Genomic DNA, 25,110 nt, shown 5'->3' with positions numbered 1-25,110 from the left:
TATCTGTGGTTTGATTAGAGAATTGCTTAGAGACAAAAGAAATGTGGTTTGCCTGTATTTCCTGTTCTTGTCCATACTAAATTCGAACATAAGCTCATTTGTAGAGTGCTGTTGTTAGTTTTATTCAGACTTACTTGCAATTGACTGTCTAATCTTGTCTTTCCAAAGTACCTCATGTTTGTACTGTTCTGGAGTTGTAGCACAAGGAGAGGATCTGGCACAAATAATGGGTAGAAAGGGAAAAAGAAAATTTTCATGCTTGCTTACTGTAATGCTAATACAGGAATGCACCTACTACTCCAATACCTAAGGAGATAGCACCTATACTGAGAGAGGTGAATAGCAGGACACTATTGCAGGCTGTGATTAAGACTGCAGCCCCATTTCAGGAAGGTAGGCAAGTACAGGACATCCACCTGCACGCTGGAAAAGGGAGGAGCCCTAAAGCTTTAATGTTGTACTACTCTTGTTTTGAAGATTCATTAATCGGAAATGATACCTCTGTGTGGTGGTTTTGGCTGGGATAGAGTTAATTTTCTTCATAGTAGCTAGTATGGGGCTATGTTTTGGATTTGTGCTGAAAACAGTGTTGATAATATAGGGATGTTTTAGTTACTGCTGAGCAGTGCTCACACAGAGTCAAGGCCTTTTCTGCTGCTTACACCACCCTACCAGCGAGTAGGCTGGGGGTGTACAAGAAGTCGGGAGGGGACACAGCTGGGACAGCTGACCCCAACTGACCACAGGAATATTCCATACCATGTGACGTCATGCTCAGCATATAAAGCTGGGGGAAGAAGAAGGAAGGGGGGGATATTTGGAGTGATGGCATTTGTCTTCCCAAGTAACCGTTACACGTGATGGAGCCCTGCTTTCCTGGAGATGGCTGAACACCTGCCTGCCCATGGGAAGCAGTGAATGAATTCCTTGTTTTGCTTTGCTTGCGCATGTGGCTTTTGCTTTACTTATTAAACTGTCTTTATCTCAACCCGCAAGTTTTCTCACTTTTACTCTTCTGACTCTCTCCCCCATCCCACCGTGGGGGAGTCAGCGAGCGGCTGTGTGGTGCTGAGTTGCCGGCTGGGGTTAAACCATGACACTCTGTTGACATCATGTTTCCTGTCCATCAGCTTGGCTGATCCACTGGGATCAGTGGATCCATTGGGGTGATAGACTGGTCCCTGGGAGCATCCTTTGGGAATCATGGAGCAGTGTGCCTCTGTTGCCCTGTGCTGGGCGTGGCAGCTGAAAGGAGATGGACAAAGCAACTTGCCCAAGGGCCACCCAGGGCTGCAGCCCCAGAGGGGACATCGTCATTGCTCACGGAGCAGCACAGTGCCTCTCCATAGTCATTTGGCGCCTCTGGGAGCGGGATCAGGATCTCTCACAGACCCCAGGCAGCAGAGCAAGAAGGAATGAGGTGCCCTTCACTCCTCTGCTTGGCCTCGTGCCGCTGGAGCTGCCAGATGCTGGAGTAGAGGGAGGGGCTGTGCCTTGGGAGAGGGGTGGGTGGAAAATGGGGGGAGGCTTTGCTGCACCCTCCTCCTCAGCCGCTAGCTACGCAGGGCAGGTTGTACCCGGGACCTAAAACTCCTCCTGGGAAGACGAGAGACTGCTTGTGCCTCTCGAGCCGCGGGAGCACCGGGGGGACCCGCCTGGAACGGGGCTGCCGGGAGCAGCAGCTGCCGGGGCGGATCAGCTAGGTGACGGCCTCCTCACCGCCAGACCACGGGCGGACCTGCCTCGTCCGCAGCGGGCTATTATTTTCCCGAGTGAATTATTTATCCGCTAAAATGAATGATATTAAAAATGGGGACAGGCGATAGGGTGAACGCGCGGGTGCTGTGTCCCTGCGGCTGGAAGGGGTCCGGAGGGAGCACGGCCGACCGCTCCGCTCCCCCCGAAGGGCTGTCCCCAGCGCCTCTCCCCCGCCACGGCCGACGGGCAGCGCTGCCCCTCCCGCGCCCCAGCCCCTCCTCGCCGTCCCCCTGGGACAGCTCGGGGGTCCCCAGCCGCAGCCGCCGGCCCCTACCGCTGTGCCCGGCGCGGCGTTCGGCCCCGCCATCGCCCCGCTGCGGTGCGGTGGGCAGCGCGGGGGCCGCCGGCTGTGCCCGCGGCGGGAAGGGCTCGGGGCGGCACCGGCCGGCACCTGCCGCGGGAAGGAGCGGGGCGGGGTGGGCCGGACCGCACCGCCCCCGCGACGCGCAGCCCGCCCCCGGCGCGGCGGGGGTGAGGCGGGGGGCGAGCCGCGAGTGCTGCTCCCTGGCGCTCGGAGCCCGCTCCAGCGCCCGCCCGCCGCGCCGGCGAACATGAGCGATCATGGCCGCCTTCGGGCTCCTCAGCTATGAGCACAGACCGCTCAAGCGGCCGCGCCTGGGGCCGCCCGACGTCTACCCGCAGGACCCGCGCCAGAAGGAGGTGAGACCGCTCGTGCCGCGCCGTGCCCGCGGCGCCGGGGTCCGGCCGCCAGCCCCGCGCCCGCCCCGCGCCCGCGGCGGGCCGCCGCCCTCGCCTGCCGGCCCGGCGCCTCCGCCGAAACTTTTGAACGGCGCCGGGCGGCCCTGGAGCCGCCCGCTGACTTGCATTTTCTGCGGCGAGGCGGGGGCGGCGGTCCTGCTCACCTCGGCCTCGGCGCCTTCCCCGCGGCCCGGCCGGCACCCGGGCTCGCCCTGCGGGGCGGCGGTGAGGACAGCGGGGCAGAGGGGCCGGGCCGCCGACCGGGACACCTGCCGTGAGGGGCACGGGCCTGTGAGGGGCATAGCCACCTCCCGTGAGGGGCACCCCCAGCCCATGAGGGGCATGGGCCCCTGAGGGATACAGCCACCCACCATGGGGGGTAGCCCTGGCCTGTGAGGGGTACAGCCACCTGCCGTGAGGGGCACCCGTGGCCCGTGAGGGGCATGGGCTGCCCGGAGGGTGAGAGGTGCCACCGGCTGGGGCGAGCGTGGGCCTGCTGAACTGCCTACCCGTGTTTCTGACCTGACAGCAGGGACCCGTGGTTGGAGGAACGAAAGGGCTGGAGGCTTTTGGAGGTCGAGAAATGTATCCAAAACCACAGGGCGGCAGTGAGCGGGGCCTGTAGCTTGTACTTTTGTGTCAGGCTGTGGCTGTCCTACTCCCAGGTACCACAACCAAACCGATGGAGACCCGCCGTCGGTCAGTGCTGGGGGCAAGCGTGTAGTTCAGGCAGGTGCTGTGACATGGCTGGCACGCCCAGCAAAGCCGTGGGGTTGGTTGTAGGCTCTCCCTGGCCCGGCTTCCCGATCTTGTTTCCGGGCTGCCGGTCCTCCGTAGGTGGGTGGAGAATCCTCTGGTAGGGTTTTATGAACGGGATGTCTCCCAGCACAGTTAACGGGTCTCTCTGAGATTTGCCTCGCGTGCTGTGTTGTGACTCGTACACGAAGCCATGTGCGCCAGATTCCCCTGCCTCTTGCAGGGTTTGTCTAGGATGTCCTGTTGTTCTGGTGTTCTGGGCTGTCTTCTGTCCCGGTGAATTTGGCACTTGTAGAAGTCATCAGGCTGACAATGAGGATGAGCTCCAGTTAAATGGAGCAATTACAGCAGGGTAGCCATGCAACGTTCTTCGGGCTTTGCTCTCTTCCTGGTCTGTTGTCTTGTTGAGACTTCCAGAAAGGAGGCTAATTAAGGGTAATTTGTTAGTTGTTTATGAGCATTATCATCTGGTTCCCATAGGCTGGAGAGCGCTTATCAGAGAGTGACTATTGGTCAGTGCTGGTTGAGAGGAGCTTGGACAACACGCAATAAAAGATGCGTATTCAAGTCCATTACTAATCCTTTGAGACATAACTCAATTTTTTGACTCTAGCATCTTTCTGTCTTTTCACCCTTATTCTGCTACTCATCATACTTACAAACTTGATGATTATGGTAACTGGAAATATTTCTCTAACGTGTATTTTTTATGTGTGATCATGACCAGGCTTGCAAAACTGTATCTGAACTCAGCTATGACAATGTATGGAGATGAATTTTTAGCTCTGGACTGCTGCATGTTTTTAGTCAGGTGGTGGATTGATTCTTGCAGACACATTTATGAATATGTGGCCAGTTACAATAAGAATGGAAATGGCAAGTGCCCAGATGTTTAATATTTAAAATATGTTACATGGGTGCATTAGTAAGTAGAAAATAACTGCAACAGGTTCATTGTTATTTGCCATAACATAATTGATTGAAATGTGGCTTGGGGAAAGTCTTCATTCCACGTGTGTATGGGCGGTGTTAGTGTGTGTTGCACCGGGCGTTTACAGGATACAGTCCTGTGTTGTTCCAGCCTTTGGGTTGGTGAAGTCTATCTATCATTTGAAAAAGGATGCAAATGCAGCATTACAGGTCCTAGTAGAGGTGGGAATGGGCTGTCTGGTGACGTTGGTGTTGCTGACTGTTGCCCTGTGCTTTTCTAAATTCCCTCTCTGCTAGGAGCTGGCACCTCCAGGGGCCCTGGGCGTTCATGCTCCAGAACCAGCTCCTGAGCCCGTTCACCTGAGTGCCAGGTGGAAATCTGCATCCTTTGTGAGGTCCCCTCATGAAAAGCTTGGGGTAATGCTTAGCCCCTGAGCATTGGCGCGTGCCCTGTGTGCAAAATGCTCTCTGCAGAAATAAGGGGGTTGTGGAAGGGAAGTCTTCAAATTGCATAGCACATAGCTTCTGCTTGAATGCAGTTACCTGCTGGGGCCACTTGTAACACCTGATACTGCCCTAAAAGAGAAAGATTAGGAGGAATTAGCTTTCCTTGTCTCTCTGTAATGTGTTTTCTTTGAACGTTGGACAGTGCTTTGCATGTATTTTCTCTGTATAATCAGCAATCCCTGCTGCTGATTGTGGAGCAAAAGGTAGGTTTGGAAATCCTGCTCTGGCAGGAGCGTCTGAAGGCAGGTGTTAGAATCAACTTTTTTCCTAACACTTCCTGTGCTCTAAATTGTTACCGTCTCCCTAAGATGGATAAAATATAATGCAAATTGTGTTTATTACAAGCCAAAGATAGAACCACTGAATGTACCATATCATCAGGGCCAGATCCTGATGATTTTGCTCTTGAGTAATGCTTTTAACTTCAGTTGAATCCAGTTTCAAAGCACAAAAAAGCACAATCGACATCATTTTATGCTGAGAAAGAGCCTTCAGACAGAAGGAATTTCATTGCCTTCTCCACACATAATGCACAGGGTTTGACCCTTCCAAGGCTCTACAATCACCAGTAGCCCAGACCACCTTCTCACCAGTAAGATGGGTATAGCAGTTGAAGTTTCTGTCAGAGAGGCCTCTCCAGTATTATGCCAGTTGGGAATAGACCTGTCTTTCTGGGCCCTTCAGTATTACACGAGACCAATCTTCCTTCTTGCTTTCAGTATCTGTTTATAACATGGCCAGTATGTCATCTTCCTAGTCTCCGGCAAAAGTTGCTTCTCCCTGTGGTTGGCTGTTGGATATGGCTAATCCTTGTTTGTGACTTCTGAGCCTTTGATTTGGAGTGGATAATGCTCCTCTAAGTATCATTATTCCTCTCTTCATCGTGAAATATAGCTTGTTTAGTAATCTGTATCTGGCACAGTATTTTATACTGTCTCTTTCAGGGAGTTATTTTTTGATCTTGTTGTTCAAACCAAGCCCAACATAGCGGAAGCTGAGCATGAGTGGAAGGTTTATGCTGCAGCAGCTACAACACAGGTTGAAATCCTGGACCTTCCTGCAGAGGGTTTGCGTCTCCAAGCTAATGCTATGGTTGCTCCAAGCTGCTGAAAGTAGGTGTCCTGTTGTAATAAAGAGACACGAAACAAAAGATTGAGCATGTGAGAGGATCTAAAAGTGATGACTGGTTAAAAAGATCTGTTTTGTTGCTTTCATGAGTTTAATATGAACTTCTTTTAAATTTATCTTCTGAAGGAAATTTTTGAGGTTAGGAAGAAAATTTCAAAATTTCAAAAATTCCTTGTTTTTGACTGTCAGATAGTGCTGGTATAGCTCTATACATTGTCTGTTTGCTCAGCTTAGATGTCAGAATAAACTGGCCAGTTTTTCAAAACCTTTATAAATCATTAGCTTTCTGCTTTTCTCTTACTAGCTTGGTGCTGCAGTAAGCAAGCGTAACTGCAGTAATAAGGAAGCAGGAGAATGCTTAAGTTGAAAGAGCTCGTTCCTATTCATTAAAAGCAAGTTAATATGGAATTATACAGTCCAGAACACCCAACAACGCCTCAATGCTTGATCCTAACAGTCGGTTCATTTGTTCTTGGTCTAGATTTGAGTGCCCTGAGTGCAGCCGGCTGGGTAAGTGCTACAGGTGGCCTCCTCTGAACATGCTTTGCAGGAGTCACAGTTGCGATGGAGTGGAGTAACGCACAGACTTAAGTTGGGGTCTGACTTCTCGCAGAGCTGATGATGCTCAGCTCCTGTGAACATTGGCCTGAACTTGTCGGGCTTTCTTTCTGTAAAGATATCCATCTGTACGTGTTGTGTTCACAAACGGAGTGCTGCAGATATATCGGTGGGTCTTAAATAACCCACACAAAACAATTAAAATTATTTCTGAAGCAAATTAATGCAATTTGGGCCTGAATGTTCATTTGGCTATTTAAAATTGCAAAAGGGTTTTAAGCCTTGATTGGGCTCGCTTGGGGCCCTGCTTGACATTTTGAAAGGAAGCTTGACATCCCTGCAGGAGCCCAGAGGATCCAGAGTGTTGCGGCGCAGAGCGCATCACTTAGTGACAGCAGCGTGCGGTGCTCCTGTGTCTGTCATTAGGAGAGGGCTTGCAAACCAAGCCAAGTGAAAGCGGGCTTAACTCTGGTACATTCAGTATTGTACAACTTAGCTGTGCTGGTGTTCCTGCCTGCTTGTCCAGGAAACTTTCCCCTCTACTAGGGGACAGCTGTGCTCTTAGAAAATGACCCTGAGCTGTAATGGAGCTGGCGTAAGTGAGGTGTAATGAGAGCTCCTGTGAACATCCATTTTATTGTTAATTTGTAAAGGTATCTCTGTGCGTTGTGTTCACAGATGACATGTCTTTTCAGTTCTAGTTGGTGTTTGGTTATGCAACTGTGCTATGTTCTGTGTTTAAAATCTCTGAACTACTGCTGAAGGCAGGGAGAAATCTGAGCTAATAATCTGAGCCAGACAAAACCAAAACACTGATGTGTTTGTGTTGTCAGTCCATCCACAGCTTGTTCCTACAGTAGTGGTAGATATAGCAGTACAACATACGGTTCTTAGTTATTTTCAGCATAATGATATCTAGACAGCTTTTTTCAAAAGAGGAAAAGTTTAAAGATAACAGAACTGGGGTCATTTGTAGAAATAGCACTAATAGTAACATATATCTCCATCTGTTTGTCATTTACCTTTTATTTATTTGCTTATAATATCTTTGATCACTTTCATCTCTGCCTTTATCTGTGTTTTCAAGGCTATCTTGGGGATAGTGTGGGTGGAGGAGTGTTCCAGCACTTCTTGTTGATTTCATTTAAAATTCAGATGAAGCTTGCTAACTTCATAAACCCTAGAGAGCTTAGATTTCTTCTAAATACATTACTGTCTTCTGTGTTGCTTCCAAACTTTGTGAAAATACTGAAAAGCAAAATGCGTTGCAAAGCGTCAGAGAATAAACTGAATGGAAGCTTCTGGGTTTCTGTTTTTGGGGAGACATGTTGCCCAAAACTAGTAATAAAATCTTCTAGCAAAATGATGACATTTTTAACTGTATTTTCTCCTATTTTATTTGCTTGGTTGCACGGTGGTCGGTCTTTGTTTTCATAGGTTATTTCACAGTCATCTTGGGGATTGTTCCAGCATCTCACCCACTGCCAGTGGTCCGTGGACCACTTGAGCTTCTGTAGAGTACCTTTGGTGGCAAGTAACTGATTCGTTGGGGGAGATCTGTGCCTTCTCTTCAGAGGGAGATCAAGAAAAACAAACAAGCCAAGTTCCCATTCATCTGGTGTAGGTAAACCTCGGTCTGACAGGCGTGTGGTCCTGAATAAGTGAATAAACTGCACAGCCTCCGTGGAAAAATGTTAACTTTGGTGAAGATAGGGAAGGATGGGGCTTGCTTAGGAAGTTACATTCTGCATGTATGAAGCCTTGGGGTATGTGTGTGCACCTAATGCTACTGACCCCACTTCTGTCTGTTCTGTGTTCTTGCTGCGAATATGATCCAGCTAAGCCTGCTTAAATACCGATACGGAGCAAAATGAAGGTGTGTTAATAGTGTAGCAGGAGACTAGTAATACTTCCACTGTGAAAGTAACTCCAGAAGAAGCGGGAACAGGGACAGATGTTTACTTGAAATTGTTTCTGCTAGAGGTGGTCTGTTTCTTATTTTGGTAGAGATTCTCAAATGGTGGTTGTGAGGCTGCAAACTGAAATAGTAACATTTTAAACTTCAACAAAACAACGATGCAGAAACTTTTTTTGTGCTGGGGAAAGGGACATGTAGGGTCCTGGTGGTAACGAGGGGTGTGCAGCAGCGTTCTGTGGTGGAGCGATGCAGCTGGTTCCAGCGATCCCAGTGTATCTCAAGGAGAGGAGGATGTGCTGCTCTCCCTCCGCTGGTCAGGATGGCTGGTGACTGGCACCACTTTCATGAGGAAGATTTAGGGCTGGGTGCTGGGCAGCGCTCCAGGTTTTACGAAGGCTGCCAAGGTCTTGTTTCCTGCTGCCTTTCTCATGGGCAGCAGTCCTCTTTCAGCAAAACAAGTGGCATCCTTATCAAGTTACGGCCTTGAAGTCTGTAGTAAGGCAAACACTTAATGGGGACTGGAGGGTAGGAGTGGCATTGTGTTCCCCTTCACTGAAATCCCACGAATGTGCAAAGTGCTTTGAGGGTTCAGGTGAATGCAGAGTGTGACACGCTAGCAAATACATAAATTTTCTTTATAAAAACATGCTTCTCAGAATGATGTGACTTCTTAAATTGTCATTTCATTTTTTGCCCTTAAAACACTCTTTGCAGGATGAACTTACTGCAGTGAATGTAAAGCAAGGCTTCAGTAATCAACCTGCCTTCTCTGGAGATGAGCATGGATCTGCTAGAAATATTGTCATTAATGCCTCAAAGGTAAGACAGGGCTTTTCGGTCTGAGTATACTCATTGAAATTGGAACCAAGCTGGCAGTGGTTGTACTTGGTTCTTGACTGCTTTGCTTTCTCGTTGGAAGTTTTCATATTGAAGTTAATTACAGAACTAGTATAAGAATACTGAGCTGTGTTTCTGCTACCTAGTGTTATCAGCCTTCAGAGGAAAACATGGATGCCAAGAACAAAACGTAACTAGCACGCTTCATTGTAGAAGAGACATTAATTTTTGCTCCTGTTCTTTTATTTGCTTTACTTACGAAGACAGTAGTGACTCCTTCCCTGAAAGTTCCTAGTGTTTACACGTCTTTAACTTGCTTTGGTCTTGTATCTGTTTCATCAGGCTGTTTTCTTCCAGGAGAAACTGGTCACTGTGGTCCAGGTCTCTTGGAAATGTATTCTTGGATTGTTTAGTGAAATTTAACTTAGCTCTCCTGTGGTTTTTTTGAGAGTCAAAGAAGTGTGAGATACAAAAGAGCAATAAAAATCACTAAAATGTTAGTTACTATCCTACAAATTGAAAACAATAGCTTTTTAGAAAAAAAACCATCCTGTATTTTTTTGCGGGATCTGTCCAGATTCATGTACTTCCCCCCCCCCCCCCCGCCTCGGGAAAGCAGGAAGAAATGGTTTTGAAAGAGAATGTTATCAAGAAGCTTATAAAAATGTTTTCAGACAAAGTAATTTTCTGCTGTTTGACTTTTAAAATATATAACTTTTTATGGCTTATTGGAAAATGTGAATTTACTTATACAGTGACGCTCTTTTATTGTAGCAGGAGAAGAGATACAAGGAAATGACAGGGTTGCTCTTGTTGAAATGTTAAAGGTTTTCCTGTTACATTCTTCTGATTTTGTTTTCTAGAATTGCTACCTGCAGGCATTTTCTGTCTTATATTTTAATTATTCATGTTTTGACTATTGGACATAACTGTTTGAAAAGTAAAACAGAAATTCACAAGGAAGTGCTTATAGTTATTTGGAAGATTTAAGTGTAGAATTACCAAAATAAGTTCAGTATCTCCTAAAACCTTTTCATAGATTTTAAAATTACCCAACTATGAATATATTCATTAGAAAATCAAACATTTTATTCTTACTGACAGGCCTAAAAATTAATTTCTATTATAGTAATTTTGAAAAGTAAATAAGCTTACATGGGAAGTAAAACCTCTACTGGGCTTTTTTCTGCTGTTTTGGCATTGAAAGTACTGGGGAAGCAAATCTTACAAAGCTTTTCATTCTGGAGGTATTGAGTGGTAGTGGAGGTGTTTTGAATAAAAGTCAGAACACTTCCTAGCTTATCCGAATCTTTGAAGTTTTGCCTGCTGTAACTGATGATGGAAAGACAATGAATGTGGTTCTTGTGACAGTGCAGTTTGTTCTAAATAGAAGTGTAAAGCGTGTATTTACACACTTTATGGTATAGTAAAGTGTAGAAGGGGAGGAATGTTCCGAGACACTCTTAGAATACACTGAATCGGGGCCTAAATCTGAGAGACTCATCTGTTGGAGGGATGTGGCTCTGGGCATTCACAGTGACCTGTCATAGATGGCAGCTGCACCTTTAGTATCTCTGAGGCCTGGTCATCTTTGGCTTGGTTTTGCTGGCCCGCAGCTTTTATAATGATAATGCAGAAGTGTTGCAACGGTGCTTAATATCATGAATCCCCATCGCCTAGCTGCAGGGAGTTACAGCGTAATCTTAATAGATTGATAGCCTGGACTAGAGTGATTACTGTGTATTCAGATGGAAATCCTTTGTGCATTAATGTACGATAGATGCTTGCTTACTGGGTTGTCATATATGTTTTGCTTTTTTTCCCCACCAGATTGGCGCTTACTTTAGCAGCATATTAGCGGAAAAGCTAAAACTTAACACTTTCCAGGACACAGGAAAGAAGAAACCACAAGTAAATGCCAAAGACAACTACTGGCTGGTTACTGCTCGGTCTCAGAGTGCAATTCACAACTGGTTCACAGATTTAGCAGGAAGTAAACCACTGACTCTTTTAGCAAAAAAGGTATCAAAATACTCCTTCCTCTATTTCTTGCATATTGGATTGTACTGAATTGGGCTATAAGAATAGGGCAATATTTCTGAACGTGCTGGATGTGGAGTGGTGCTGGAGGCAGCTGCTGCTCTGAGCATGTTCCCTCTCTGCAAGAAGGGTGCCTGGGCAAAGGGGAACTTCTGATCTAGCTGGTAAAAAGTTCCTTTGAATAACTATATTTTAGCTCAGGCACGTTTACCTTACTGACATCCAGATTCTTTGCCTGTATGCTTCACTTCAACAGTCTCTTTCTCAAGCAGAGGAACAGTTTACAGAAATTCTCATGTCTGGCAGGGAAATAATCGTCTAGGAAGCTGATGCATTCTTAAAAGAACCTGCTTGCTAACTCCAACCCCTTTGCATGCTCTTCACATTTAAATGTGTATTTGTATTAAGAATCTTTGCTAAGTCTTATTAGTTGCATTCTTGTTTAAGTTTCCAAATAAGGAGAAGAATTCTTGCTGCTTTGTAGCAGTCTGTATAACTGGAAAAGGCAAATTTGAGCTATCTTTTTGGATACTGCATGCTGTTAAGAACAGCAGTACAAGATAAATTTGAAGTGGTCATTAAAACTCATCCAAGGTGGTGTCTAGAACACAGTAACAAAGGTGCTGTTATTCGTGCCTTTCTTTCCTGAAGCTCTGTGTACAAGCAGCTAATCTTACAGTATCTGGGAGTTATTCTGAGTATAAATTAAACTGCAGTAAGGAACTCTTATTCCGAGAATATTGAGCATAAATGGACCAAAATAACAGAAGGTACAAGTTTCACCAGTTTTTGGTCTGTTGCCATGCAGTTGGTGAAGAATGTGTGCTGCTTTGGCACCAGAAAAACAAGAGCTTTGCTGTGGCAAGCATGCCACCAACTTAAGTTTCCCCCTAACTTTCTGAGAGGATAACTTTGTGAATAGAAGTGCTAAAGAGATTTCTTTCATTATTTAAGTTTTGGTTTAAATAACCAGATATATAAACCTGCTGATAACAGTAAATAAGCATGTTAAGAACACTGCGAAACTGATTCTGCACAGTCCCTGACTGACCACTGGAGAGCGTTGCAGAAGAGGGTTAGTGCTTTGTTTGCTGCTCTCTTAAGCATTGATGCACCTCTGTTCTCCAGGTACTCTGTTAGAAAGGTCGAGTATGCTTGAAGACTAATGAGGATTTTTTGGTAGGGCATAGTAAGTGTAGCATTTGTGCCTCCACTCCCTTCTGTCTCCACTGGATGTGAAATGTCTTGTTCTCATATATGTTGCTTTAAAAATGCATTTTAAAATTATTCTACCTTTATACAGAAAGATGTAAGGATTGCTGTGACAGAATAGAGTGACACTTCACCTGGAAGTCTTGTGGGACCAGTCCCGTTGCGTGCGTGGCCAGTGCAGGCAGTATTAGCTGGCCAGGCTGTGTTGCCCTGGTTATTATGGACTCCTCTGAACCAGGGGCACCCATGAAAATGGCAGCATCTGTGTAATTGAGCCCTTACCCAATTCATCTATTTCCATTTTCCAGAGGTTCTGAGGATCAGCTTGCAGGACTCTTTCTGCACTTTAGATGCCTTTGGCTGTGTCGAGAGGTTTGCTAGTGGCCCTGCAGGCATCTCTGAGCGGGGGAAGGATGCTCCCAGTGACACCTGGGGGAAGTGTGGGGCAGTATCTCTCTTTTGTCAAGTCTCTGTTTCTGTGTGTCTAGACAATACGTGTTGGTGTAGTGGGTTCCTAGGTTGGTGAAGAGGTCTGCCATTCTCCAGGTAGTGCAGGGTTGAGCAGAAGAGGCCTGGGCTAACCTGCAGGTGCCAGCTGCTGTTTGGACTGTGTGCTATAACTTGCTTCCTGTTTCATTTCAGGTTCCTATTCTCAGTAAAAAAGAAGATGTTTTTGCTTACTTAGCAAAATATTCTGTGCCACTGCTGCGAGCGGCATGGCTGATCAAAATGACATGTGCCTACTACGCTGCTATTTCTGAAGCTAAAATCAAGAAACGCCAGGCCACTGACCCAAATATTGGTAAACAAACATCTCTAATGTCTAAGTGCATAATAATAGCTGAAGGGGCCTGCTCCTCTTGTTTGTGACTTTGGTGTTACTAGGTGTCCAGAGAGGAATCTTCGTAGCAGGAAGGGGAATAAAAATTCTTTTAAATCAATTTCGCTTAGAAATGTGTGTCAAAGAGTACAAAGAGCCATGCAGCATAAATACTGCCCTGTTGGCTGCTTCTCCTCCCAGCTGATTCCTCCGTAGATCTCCAGGTGCAGCATCTGAGGAGTTGACTGTGCTGCATCTTCACCACCGACATTGGTCTCTGTGGGGTTGGAAGGAGTGGCAAAGGCTGTGCTAAGATAAATGTTACCAGGGAATGAACAGAACTGCTAATTTAGAAAGCCTGGAATGAAATGTGAATTTCAAAGCTTACTTATTAGAACATAGGTGGCAATGTATTTATTTCAAGTACTAACCTTAAATGATGCTGTCTGGCACCAAGCCAGTGGGCCAAGCAGTGAACACCTTTAAGGTGTTCAAAGGTACTTTAACTATTATCAAAGTTGTAGTTTTATTCTCTCAATTTACGTATGCTACCTACAGCTATTCTACTGTCTAGAATGAACATTTTCCTTCCTTGTCCTCAAAATAACTGCTCAGAACAGACAATTTCATTGCTGTTTAGCAGCATCTCTGTACTGCTGTGAGAAATGTCTACTTCTTCCTGCCAACTCATTCTGTTGTTTCTTTCAAACTTTGCTTTGTGGTTTTTTTTTTTCTTTAATTATTATTTGTAGGCTCATAACACTAGTTTTCACTCCGAGTTCCTAGTTAAAGCCCCCAAAGTATATTTTCTATTTTCTAGCAAACAACCTATGTTTGTTCTTTGGTGATAGTTTTAAAAATATTTTTAAAAATCAGTCTGATTTTTAGAGACAGAGAGCAAGGGGGAGGCAGCGCGTGTGACTGGCAAGAAGGAAAAGAGTCAAGTTGTTGCCTCCGTTGTTGTATAAACTCTGGGAGGCTGCTGTGCTGGGGTTAGCTTCTCTGTAGTAAGGTCAGTGCTGTTTTGGTGGGAGATTAGCACAGTTCCCCACTCCTTTTCTGACACGGGATGGGTTCAGGCTCCTTTGAGCTGTTTTGGCACTGCCAAGTGGGGCTGGGTGACTCGCTCTTTCCTTCTCTCACATTCCCCTTCTGTCCTTTGCGCCAAGGGATGCTGAAACAGCCCCTCTCTCCAACCTCTCGGGTTGTCTTCCCTTTTCTCTTGAATGATGTAAGCGTTTTTTGGGGTAGACCCTAGCAGAAGGCTTGGAGCAGGCAGTGAGAGCAGGCTGATTGCTTTCCTAATCTGTCATGAGTAGCTCTGCTAGTGATAAGAGAGCATCTGTGGCTTTCCTAGGGGAACTGAAATGGTGATGCTGGGGGCTGTTCCTTTTCTTGGGACATGTACTCATTAGCATGTAGTTAAAACAAACACCCTCTTTCTTGGTTGTCTGGGAGTCGGGGAGAAAGGGGAGTAAGGAGGAGGTGAGGAAAGCTAAGGTTGTCCACTCTGGTGTAATAAATTGATCTAGACCTAGTTTGCTCTGGCTGGGAGTAGTAGCTCTTTAAAATAAAAGGAATTTATTTTTACTGGGAAGGTACAAGGTGGTAGTGTGCCCTGGTGGGGTAGAGAGGTACTCCTCGTTTGGCTCTGCTTTGGGCTGGCATCATGGTGGCATCTGCTTCACAGCAAGGATGAATGAAGTCAGTAGGAGTGTCTGTGGGCTGAGGTGCCCGTGACTTTTATCAGCGAGTATTCTGAGGTAGGTTACTGAAGGTTACGTCCTCTGTCCAAATTCCCTGTTTTGCAAAGGTGGTTGAGAGCTTTTTGGGAAGTAGTTTGCTGCGTGTCACTGAGCAGCCTTTGGCAGTTCCCAAAATGTTTTATATCTGTGCCTCAGGTAACAGAAAGGCAGTTGCATTGTTTCTAACTCAGTGGCACAGAGATACTGGTAATTGCTTTGGGAAAATTATTCTTTCATACTGTCACATGAAATAAGTTTGAAGTAGTGGATTTGGAATTGTTTTTCCAAAAGTGAGCGAATGTTTGAAGTGAATGTAGTTAAACTGCTCTATGAAAACACTAAAACCCACTAGCTTCCTACAGAAATTTCGGTGGATTTGGATAGAAAAGCATTCAACATATAGTCTGTATATGTTGATAGAACTGCCAATTACAAATGCAAAGGGAAAAAAGAATGAACGCGCTAGCTGAAGTCTGAGGTGGGTAGTAAACAACAAAAATAGTTGTGTGTGAGAGTGGTAGTTCCTGTAACTCTTGACAGTAAACAGGCTTAGGTTGTCAAAGCAACTGCATTATGTATTCATAAAAGAGTGTGCTCTTCTAAAATATGCTGCATGCTGATTAAATACAGCATATTAAGTACATGCATGATTAAATACAGCTCTGTCAGATCATAGAATCATAGAATCATAGAATCATTGAGGTTGGAAAAGACCTCTAAGATCATCGAGTCCAACCGTCAACCCAACACCACCATGCCCACTAAACCATGTCCCTAAGTGCCTCATCTACACGTCTTTTAAATACCTCCAGGGATGGGGACTCAACCACTTCCCTGGGCAGCCTGTTCCAATGTTTCACCACTCTTTCAGTAAAGACATTTTTCCTTACATCCAATCTAAACCTCCCCTGGCGCAACTTGAGGCCATTTCCTCTCATCCTATCGCTTGTTACTTGGGAGAAGAGACCGACACCCACCTCGCTACAACCTCCTTTCAGGTAGTTGTAGAGAGCGATGAGGTCTCCCCTCAGCCTCCTTTTCTCCAGGCTAAACAACCCCAGTTCCCTCAGCCGCTCCTCATAAGACTTGTTCTCCAGACCCCTCACCAGCCTCGTTGCCCTTCTCTGGACACGCTCCAGCACCTCGACGTCCTTCTTGTAGTGAGGGGCCCAAAACTGAACACAGTATTCGAGGTGCGGCCTCACCAGTGCCGAGTACAGGGGCACGATCACTTCCCTACTCCTGCTGGCCACACTATTTCTGATACAGGCCAGGATGCCATTGGCCTTCTTGGCCACCTGGGCACACTGCCGGCTATGTTCAGCTGGCTGTTGACCAACACCCCCAGGACCTTCTCTGCCGGGCAGCTTTCCAGCCACTCTTCCCCAAGCCTGTAGCGCTGCATGGGGTTGTTGTGGCCGAAGTGCAGGACCCAGCACTTGAAATGTTTGTCTCTGAGATACTAACAAATATCCTTGGTTGTTCCAGTTACTGTTAAGAGAACTGTTACTGTTAAGAGAATGCCTTCCTTACAATTCCTCTTTTCCCAAAGCTTTATGTATATGACCAAGCAAGTTTACTCTTGTTCACTAATTTCTCCAAGTTATACTAAATACAGAATCACTGCTGAAGCAGAGAGAAAAACTGGTAATTTTTAGTAGGTTTGTGTATTTGCTAAACAGCACCTGCTGACTTATCTAGGACAAAGGAAAGATAGCCAGTCTTTCTGGCAGATCTCTGCATTGTGCTGGTCACTCTGATGTAAGAAACTGCTCCTGAGCTTTTGCATTCTCATCAGACTAAAAATCTGGAGGAGTTGTCTGTTTCAGAGTGATTATAGAAAGAACAGTTTCATATACCATTGCTTGTGCAAAGTCCCGTTCAGTTTTATGTTGGCTATATTTGGACGGGGGAAGGAAGAGGGGAGTAAAGGTGCAGATGGAAGGAAGTAATGAAGTATATTTATTTTATCTATTTCAAGGCTGTTTTGTGGCTGAACGCTGAAATCTGATGAAAGAGACAGGTGGTTCCCTAAAGACATACCTTGTGTCAGTGCTTTTTACATCATGCTAAGCTAGCAGGCTACTTGCACACTTGACAGTATGTGTGCTTTGAGACCAATGCACAGGAGAGGCATGTAAGAAGCCCATTAATTCACAATAGGTGCTGCATTATGCAACTGTGGGTTAATGTTTTGGAGGAATATTTTTAATGACAAAGGCAGTATAAGTTTGTTTCAATTCTCAATGTGAAAGAAACCTTTTGTCACCTGAAGTATTCTAATTGTAAACTTATTTTGTAGAATGGACTCAAATTATAACCAGATACCTTCGAGAGCAGCTGGCAAAGGTTGCGGAGTTTTATCATGTGACTTCCAGTCAAGGCAACAGCTCTGTAGGGATGCCTCAAGAGATGGAACAAGCCCTGAAGCAGTGGGACTATAATGAAAAATTGTCATTTTATATGTTTCAGGTAATGCTTTAAGTAGTGCATGGATTTTTTTTTTTGAGGTTACCATTCTTGGAAGGTACAATTTTAGAACTTACTGGAAGCTTTTGTCATAAGACTTGCATAAATTGTAAATGCTAATTCATTTTAAAGATTTGCTAGCTGAAAAAGCTTTGATTTGCTTAGTGTGCTTGATTGCGATTGCAGCAATGTACTCAATTATTCCATCTCTTCTATATTATCCCATCTTTTAAGAGTGTTTTTAATGATTGTGGATCAGGCTGAGGCTGCTGTGGCACATGAAGCCTTGGGTGTTCAAGTGGTGGCCTGGCTGTTCGGTTCCACACGGTTCTAGCACAGAATAACTCTGGTTATTTCTACCCGAGGATAGAAATAGCAGAAGAGTTGCTGGGAGGGAGTCTGTCTGTCAGCAGTAAATCAGGCAGCCTGCTGAATCCCAACCGCAGAGATCATTGGTGCTGTACGCAATTGCTTCCCTATCCATAGGGCTGCCATGATGGTGGCTGGTTCCTGCATGTGTAGTGGTGGTTGAGTGTATTGGTAGCTCTGTGCTGCCATGGGTAATGAGAGCTAAACCAGAAATGAGATAAAACTTGCAATTACACACCTTCTTGTTTAGTGCTCCCATAGTAGTGATGTATTATTTTAAATCCTTTAAGGAAGGAATGCTTGAGAGGCACGAGTATTTAACATGGATACTGGATGTTTTGGAAAAAATCAGACCCACTGATGATGATCTTCTTAAGCTGTTGTTGCCGCTAATGTTGCAGGTACATGCATGTTTTAAAGCCAAAATCAATATAAGTGTGATTCATACATGTTAAATGATTTTAATATTTGCGGTGGTAAAATCTATATAAACATTTTTACTTAGGACATTTAGGGGAATGTATTGCACGGTGCATGTTTGAAATTTATAAACACCTTTAAAATGTTCATGCTTTATAATCCTTAACTTTAATTGGTAGAAGGATTCTCTTACTGTAACTGGTCCTGGAGGGCAGATGAAATTTTTAAGAGACAGAAGTATAGATTTGCATTTGAGCTGCTCTTTTCTTTTTTAACTTCTGGGCTCTTAAATATTTGAGGTGATCCCTTCTAGTTTATGCATGTCTAATGTTAGATTGTTAAAGAAAATTAATACATGGAGTAGACTGTGTAGTAAACTATGCATTTTTTTTAAATTTCAGTATTCGGAAGAATTTGTTCAGTCAGCTTATCTATCCCGTCGCCTTGCTTATTTTTGTGCCAGACGCCTATCTTTATTGCTAAGTGATGGTCCTAACCTTGTAGCTGCACACTCTCCTCATATGATTATTGGAGCGAGTAACCCTCCTCTGGCAGCCCCAAGTCCGACTGCCCCTGGTCCCGTGGTGAGCCCCGTACAGCTGGCTTGCTCAGATTTCCTCTCCTGCCCTCAACACCGTCCACTGGTGTATGGACTTAGTTGTATGCTGCAGGTAGGCCAGTCTTCTGTTGCTCTTTGTTTTCAAGGCTATAACCATTCAGTTTATTGGAAAACAGAGTGTCTTTTGAGTGTGACAAGGTGTGCTAGTCGTGGTTTGAAATGTACCTGCATCCATTAAAGGGTGAGGACTGAGTGGGTCTGGGGGGAGCGTGAGGGTGGATTCTCCACACTGGCTGAGGCACGATGGTGGAACCACCTGGAGAAGCTTGTGCTGCCCATGTGTCTGTCTGCACCTCTGCTTTGGGAAGGAGTGACTCTGCTGCCAGTGTTGACCAAGCCTTCCCTCTGTGATGGAGTGGTTCTGGTTGCAGTAATGCTCTGCAAATCTCATCACGTTCTCATCACCAGTGAACCTGCGCAGTTCTGCCAGACCCCCACTTTCTGCTGAGTGTGGCTGGACAGAAGACAGCACCATACTGACTCCTGCAAGCTCTAACCTTTGAGGATTTCCTTGCTGCTTCCAGCTTGTCACCAATGCTTGGTGCCACTGCAGGCTGCTTCATTTTGGTTTTGTCAGAATTATGAGCAGTTTATGTTGCCTTACCAACAGTTTTAAAAACTGTGGAACAGAAGAGACTATTCACTTGCGCTTGTTGCTCGGCAATAGCAGAATTGTCAAGAGAGTAATTATTTTCTAAAAAAGGACTTGTATGATGAGCTGCGGTTGTTTGCCTTCCTGAGTGCTGACCTGGTGAGACTTCCTCAAATCCCCCCGCTGTTGTCTGTTCAGTTGTCTGTCTCTGGGGGTTGCACAGAGATGTCCTGGTGATGGTACCAGGAGTATGCTGATTCTGGCGGGATCACAAAATCACAGAATAGGTGAGGTTGGCCAGGACCTCTTCAGATGATGTCGTCTACCCCCCCGCCCCACTCAGACAGGGTCAACTAGAGCAGGTTCCCCAGGACCATGTCCAGCTGGATCTTTAACATCTCCACCACCTCTCTGGGCAGCCTGTTCCAGTGCTGGCCCACTCCCACAGTAAAAGAGCACTTTCTTGTGGTACGCAGCTCCCTCTCCGAGGGCTGCTGCTTTCCCACAGTCATCGCAGTGTGGGAAGTCCAGAGCCTGGAGGCAGGCCGGGTTGTACATGGGGAAGGCTCAGTTGGTGCTATCTGAGGAAAGAAAGTGGGAGAGTATCCACATCCCTCTTTCTGCTGAGGGTGCGTGTGTCAGGAAGTTAGATCCCATCTGGCTCTCAGCATGCTGTGACTTTTTTCCTCTTGAACATGGATCTGTCCTGGGAACGTCAGCGTTTGTCTCCATCCTGGGCTGCTGGGGTATGCTTGTGTACTCTGGCAGCTTTGCAGCTTTTCTCTACTAGCAACACAGCTGGTAATCTTTCTGCTCTTCCTGTACTATTTGGGTTTGTGTATGTGTGTGTGTTTTCTCTGCTTGTTTTTCTACCCCTTTTTCTTGTGCTACCAAGCGGGTCCAGAGGACAGCCTGGGTTCAGACAAGCTCTCTATCTTTTCAGAGGAGCTTGTCTCTAGGCAATGTTTTTGCTAAGGTGCTGCTTTGTAATCCAGATCTGGACTGGGGGAGCTTCCCAAGAAGTAATCCAGCAGTCTCAAAAATAAACATCTATAAGATGAATCAACTTCCATCATTTTAGATGATATTTAAGGTCTGACCCCCAAACACCAAAGCATTCTGCTTTTGCTCTGTACAATACCAGATGCTACAGGGTAATCGGTACCTGCTGACAAGCCGTTGTAAAATGACTGTTTTGAAGCCTGTCAATGCAAAATCTTTCTTTTGAAGTAAATCTTAAGTTCATGGTGCATTTCAATGACTCTTTTGTGCTTTAAAATCTTGACAGAAGAGTTGATTTTAATTAATTTCTTAAATTTTAATTTTTCACATGTAGCTTCTTTCTGTAAGCTGAACACCAAAATGACTTCTTTTTTCTAAAGCCCATTCACATTTCACAGAAAGGATCTGACTGAAATTAACCTTTGGTGATGTTCTTTGACGGCGTTATGAAAGCAATACAAATGGGAATTGAACACATATATACTTAAATAATTTTTTTAATAATGGAGAAGGAAAATAATACAGTAGTTGAATTTCCTAAAATGGATGTTTTAAAGTAATTGTGCATAGGCCTGTCTTTTTGTTTCTTTCACTGTAGTAGTTAGACCAAAAGTGATTCTAGTCTCATGGACTCTTATTGTTGGTATTGTCTATCACACATGTTTAGAAAAAGAAATTACATCTGTTTTGTACTATTGCTTGCAGACTGTAACTCTTTGTTGCCCAAGTGCCTTGGTGTGGAATTATTCCACAAATGAAAATAAGAACGTTAATCCAGGCTCACCTCTGGATTTACTTCAAGTTGCTCCATCTAGTTTACCTATGCCAGGTGGAAATTCAGCATTTAATCAGCAGGTAAGCTTTTTTCATTGTCAGATTATTAAAATCTGTTTTATATCCTAAATAATGATTTGTGATCATTAGGACTACAGCCAAGTTTAGATATTTCTGTAGGTCTAGTTTCAAGACTAGTGTTGTGCTAGTTTTTTATGACCTTACTTTGTACTTCATTCAGGTACTGATTTTGTGAAAATATCATGAATTTTACTTATGTTCAGATGTTTTCTGTTATTAAACTGAAATTACTTTAAGATGTAAAATGGCAAATAAGAGGAAGCTTGGTGTACTGTATTGTGAGATGCGACTTTTCAGACACGCTGAAAGTTAACTTTTGCTGGGTTGAATGTAAGGAAAAGATATTTTATTGTACAAGATGATTCGTAACAGACAAAAACATTTGAACAGAACGTACTTCAGTTTGTTGTTCCCAAATGTAGGGAGTGTTGTGGAACACTATAGGGTACCTTGCTCCTGCTGAGAAAGCTGTCACAAGCTTGAAATGAAAATTGAGACTTTCCACTACTAGCTAATTAGCAACTATTTTTTTACAGGTTCGGGCAAAGATTTATGAAGTAGAACAGCAGATAAAACAAAGAGGTCGTGCTGTGGAGGTGCGGTGGTCTTTTGACAAGTGCCAAGAATCAACTGCAGGTAAGACAACTCAAAATGAAACAAACGTTGGGAGCTCTAGGGTTTACATCTGTTCTTCTTCTTTGAGTATAATCCTTTTGCACCATGATTAATTCTAGTAATAGATTTGACAGATGGATGTAATGCAGTGACTTCCTGTGTAAATCTTTTTTTTCCTCCCCCCCCCACCTCCTCTCTAACTCCCATCTCTAGGGGTGACCATCAGCCGAGTTTTGCACACCTTAGAAGTGTTGGATCGGCATTGTTTTGACAGATCAGATTCCAGCAATTCAATGGAGACACTTTATCATAAGATTTTCTGGGCAAATCAGAATAAAGATAACCAAGAGGTAATGGCTACATTCTCCTCTCACTTCAAAATCTGTAGACAATGGATTTTATTTTTACTTATGAGAATTGTGTGTATGTGTATATTTGATACAAAAGCTTCGTGTTTTCTTGGTGTATTTTTTACTTTACTACTTGACAATTGGTTTATTAGGAGAAAACAGCTCTGCTGTTGTGATTGAATTCTTCAGTTCGATGTACTGTAAACCTCATTTGGAGGAATGATCTATCAAGGTTTTGTGGTTTGTTTTTTGGGTGCTGCCAAGTAAAATTCTGGATTATTGTTTGATAACAACTTTTACATCTATTGTAGAAAGTAGTAAATTAATAGGTTATTAAGTGTAGTAAAATATTCTAAAACTATATGCTCTTACGTTTTTTGATATTTTTACCTGTGCTCCTAGAACCATTTTCAGAGATCATGAAAAACTTTATCAGAAATCGTTAATGTTTTACTCTTTTTTTTCTTTCTTTCTTTTGTGCAGTGCAGATGATAATGTCACTGGGCTTATGTATAATGTCAAACTCTTGAGTTTCCTTGGAAAAAGTGTTTGAGGAAAAGAAGAAATAAGCAGCTTTAATAATATACTGTTGAAGTAAAATTTTAAAGTGGAAAATATTAGTGAATCTGTCATAGGTGTTCATGTTAATGTTTTAAAAACTTTTATGCAAAATGGCTTGTTTTTTGAATACACCTGTCTTTTGTTCATGACTGTATGTTCTCAGGTTGTAGGTTCTCAGGTTGTCCTGGTTTTGGCTGGGATAGAGTTTTTTCTCCTAGTATCTTCCTAGTAGCTGGAAGATACTAGGAAGTATAAAGTACTTCCTACTTTATCTTCCTAGTAGCTGGTATAGAGCTGTGTTTTGGATTTAGTATGAGAATAATGTTGATAACACACCGATGTTTTAGTTGTTGCTAAGCAGTGCTTACACTAGTCAAGGACTTTTCAGCTTCTCATGCCGTACCAGCAAGAAGCTGGGAGGGGGCCCAGCCAGGACAGCTGACCCAAACTGGCCAAAGGGATATTCCATACCATATGATGTCATGCTCAGTACATAAACTGAGGGGAGTTGGCCGGGGGGCGGTGACCGCTGCTTGGGAATGGGCTGGGCATTGGTCGGCAGGTGGTGAGCAATTGTATTGTGCATCACTTATTTTGTATATTCTTTTATCATTATCATTATTATTATTTTCCCTTCCTTTTCTGTCCTATTAAACTGTCTTTATCTCAACCCACAAATTTTCCTTTTTTTTTTTTCTGATTCTCTCCCCCATCCCACTGCAGGGGGTGGGGAGTGAGCCAACGGCTGTGTGGTGTTTAGCTGCCTGCCGGGTTAAACCACAACAATGGTCATAATTCAAGACCCTCTATTGCACAGAAATACTGCATAATAATTGTGAATCAGCATTTTAATGACTTTGCAATAAACAAGAAGAATATAGTGTTGGGGGGATGACATCTCTGGAAGTATTTCCAGAGAGATATACCTGCCAACAAACTCTGTATGTGAAGCTGAGAACCAGTAGGTAAGAGTAAAATGCTTGCCAGAGCTGTCTTTGTATTTCAAATACACCATTATGGTAATAAGAGAGAAATAGAGGAAGGAGAGCTGTTATAGCAGCCAGATGAAGTTGTTGAAAGTTCTTAACCCTAACACTTGGATGAAATCAGGAGTTCAACACACAAGTTTTTTTGTATTTTTAAAATGGGTAGGGTGTGATATGCTTTATTGTTTGAGTGCTGGCTTTTTGTTTTCATCTGCTTTTGGGGTCAGATGATGTGGTTCTGTGCTGTTGCCCTTCAGCAGTTGTATCTGTATCTTTTTTTTCCTTTTCTGTATTTTTTTCTGTATTCCAAAAAGTTTTTCTGACTTCAGCTACAGTTGTACAAACAAACCATTTCTTTGTGTTTCAAAAGGCAGTGTTGGTAGGGAGACTTCTGAAAGTAAGGTAATTATTTTGTTCTTATTGTAGGTTGTCTGCTATTACTGCCTTTGTTTTATGGTACTTCATGACTTGAGGTTCGGTTGCCTTGAAAAAATGCGTGTTTTGGCCCCTAACCGGCTCTCTTAAAGAAGTGGTCCCCAGTTCTGGGTACCGAACACTTTTATGAAGGTCTGTCTAGTTAATTTGCAGGGCTACCTATCTTCTAATGGCATAACATTTTACTCATTTACTCTAATTTTCATTAGATGAAGAATGCTGAGTAGGAATAAAGCATTATTATACATAAGTGACGATGTGCCTATGTTTGCACACTTGTCACAGGAGACTGTAGGGAGAGCAGAAACAAAGAAGATGCTGACTTCTTTCTGAGAGAAGAAAACTTTGAACGTTTCAGTCTTACCTTACTGGATCTGGAGCTGGTATGAAATTAAACTTTTAAATTATCTGCAGCTTCTTAACCTCCTCCGCAGTTTTCAAGACTGTTGTTGCTTGGCTCGAGCTTAACTTTTGGCAGCTAGACAAGAGGTTGCCTTGGGATGCTGAATGCCCGATTGATGGTACTTGTGCATTTAGACATTTGAACTTCCAAAGTTACATTCGAGTTAACAGCATAGTGTTTAGCTGCTTATCTCCCGGGCAGGCTGGTGGGTGAGCGCCTGTGGTGGGTGAAGCCCTGCCCCACGCCATGGAGAAGGGCTGCGGAGCCCCTAGACGGCCGCTGGATGTCGGTGCCTCCCTGCACTGACTGTGCATCGGCTGCGGCGCTGCAAGGTTAAGTGCACAAGGATGTTGCCACATGCAATGCTGTTTGTCTTTTTTTTTTGTCTCTGTTTCCTTCCCCCTTAATAAACCTAGGCTGTTTTTTCTTGGCAGGAAAGGCCATAAGTTATGAGGTCCTGTACGCTCTGTTTTCAGCTGGCAACTCATGTAAGCCTGTTAGGACTTTTATTTTGTAAATAAGATGC

The 25,110-nt window shown here is 44.4% G+C and overlaps 1 protein-coding gene across 4 annotated transcripts in view; it reads left to right on the top strand.

Annotated features, from left to right (window-relative positions):
- Positions 1-2,262: 2,262 nt before the first annotated feature.
- Positions 2,263-25,110, top strand: part of MED12L (mediator complex subunit 12L) — a 156,728-nt gene continuing 133,880 nt past the window's right edge. For all 4 annotated transcript variants that reach the window (XM_076341529.1, XM_076341530.1, XM_076341531.1 and 1 more), the window contains exons 1-10: positions 2,263-2,418; positions 8,969-9,073; positions 10,922-11,113; positions 12,986-13,145; positions 17,211-17,380; positions 18,037-18,147; positions 18,568-18,837; positions 21,085-21,234; positions 21,771-21,870; positions 22,063-22,199. In XM_076341529.1, coding sequence (XP_076197644.1) covers positions 2,320-2,418; positions 8,969-9,073; positions 10,922-11,113; positions 12,986-13,145; positions 17,211-17,380; positions 18,037-18,147; positions 18,568-18,837; positions 21,085-21,234; positions 21,771-21,870; positions 22,063-22,199 — 1,494 coding nt within the window. In that variant the 5' untranslated portion in view covers positions 2,263-2,319. The remainder of the gene's footprint in view (positions 2,419-8,968; positions 9,074-10,921; positions 11,114-12,985; positions 13,146-17,210; positions 17,381-18,036; positions 18,148-18,567; positions 18,838-21,084; positions 21,235-21,770; positions 21,871-22,062; positions 22,200-25,110) is intronic.

Source organism: Aptenodytes patagonicus, chromosome 6 (genome assembly GCF_965638725.1).
Source record: "Aptenodytes patagonicus chromosome 6, bAptPat1.pri.cur, whole genome shotgun sequence".
NCBI classification, from domain to species: Eukaryota; Metazoa; Chordata; class Aves; order Sphenisciformes; family Spheniscidae; genus Aptenodytes; species Aptenodytes patagonicus.
This window is presented reverse-complemented; position numbering and strand designations above follow the sequence as displayed.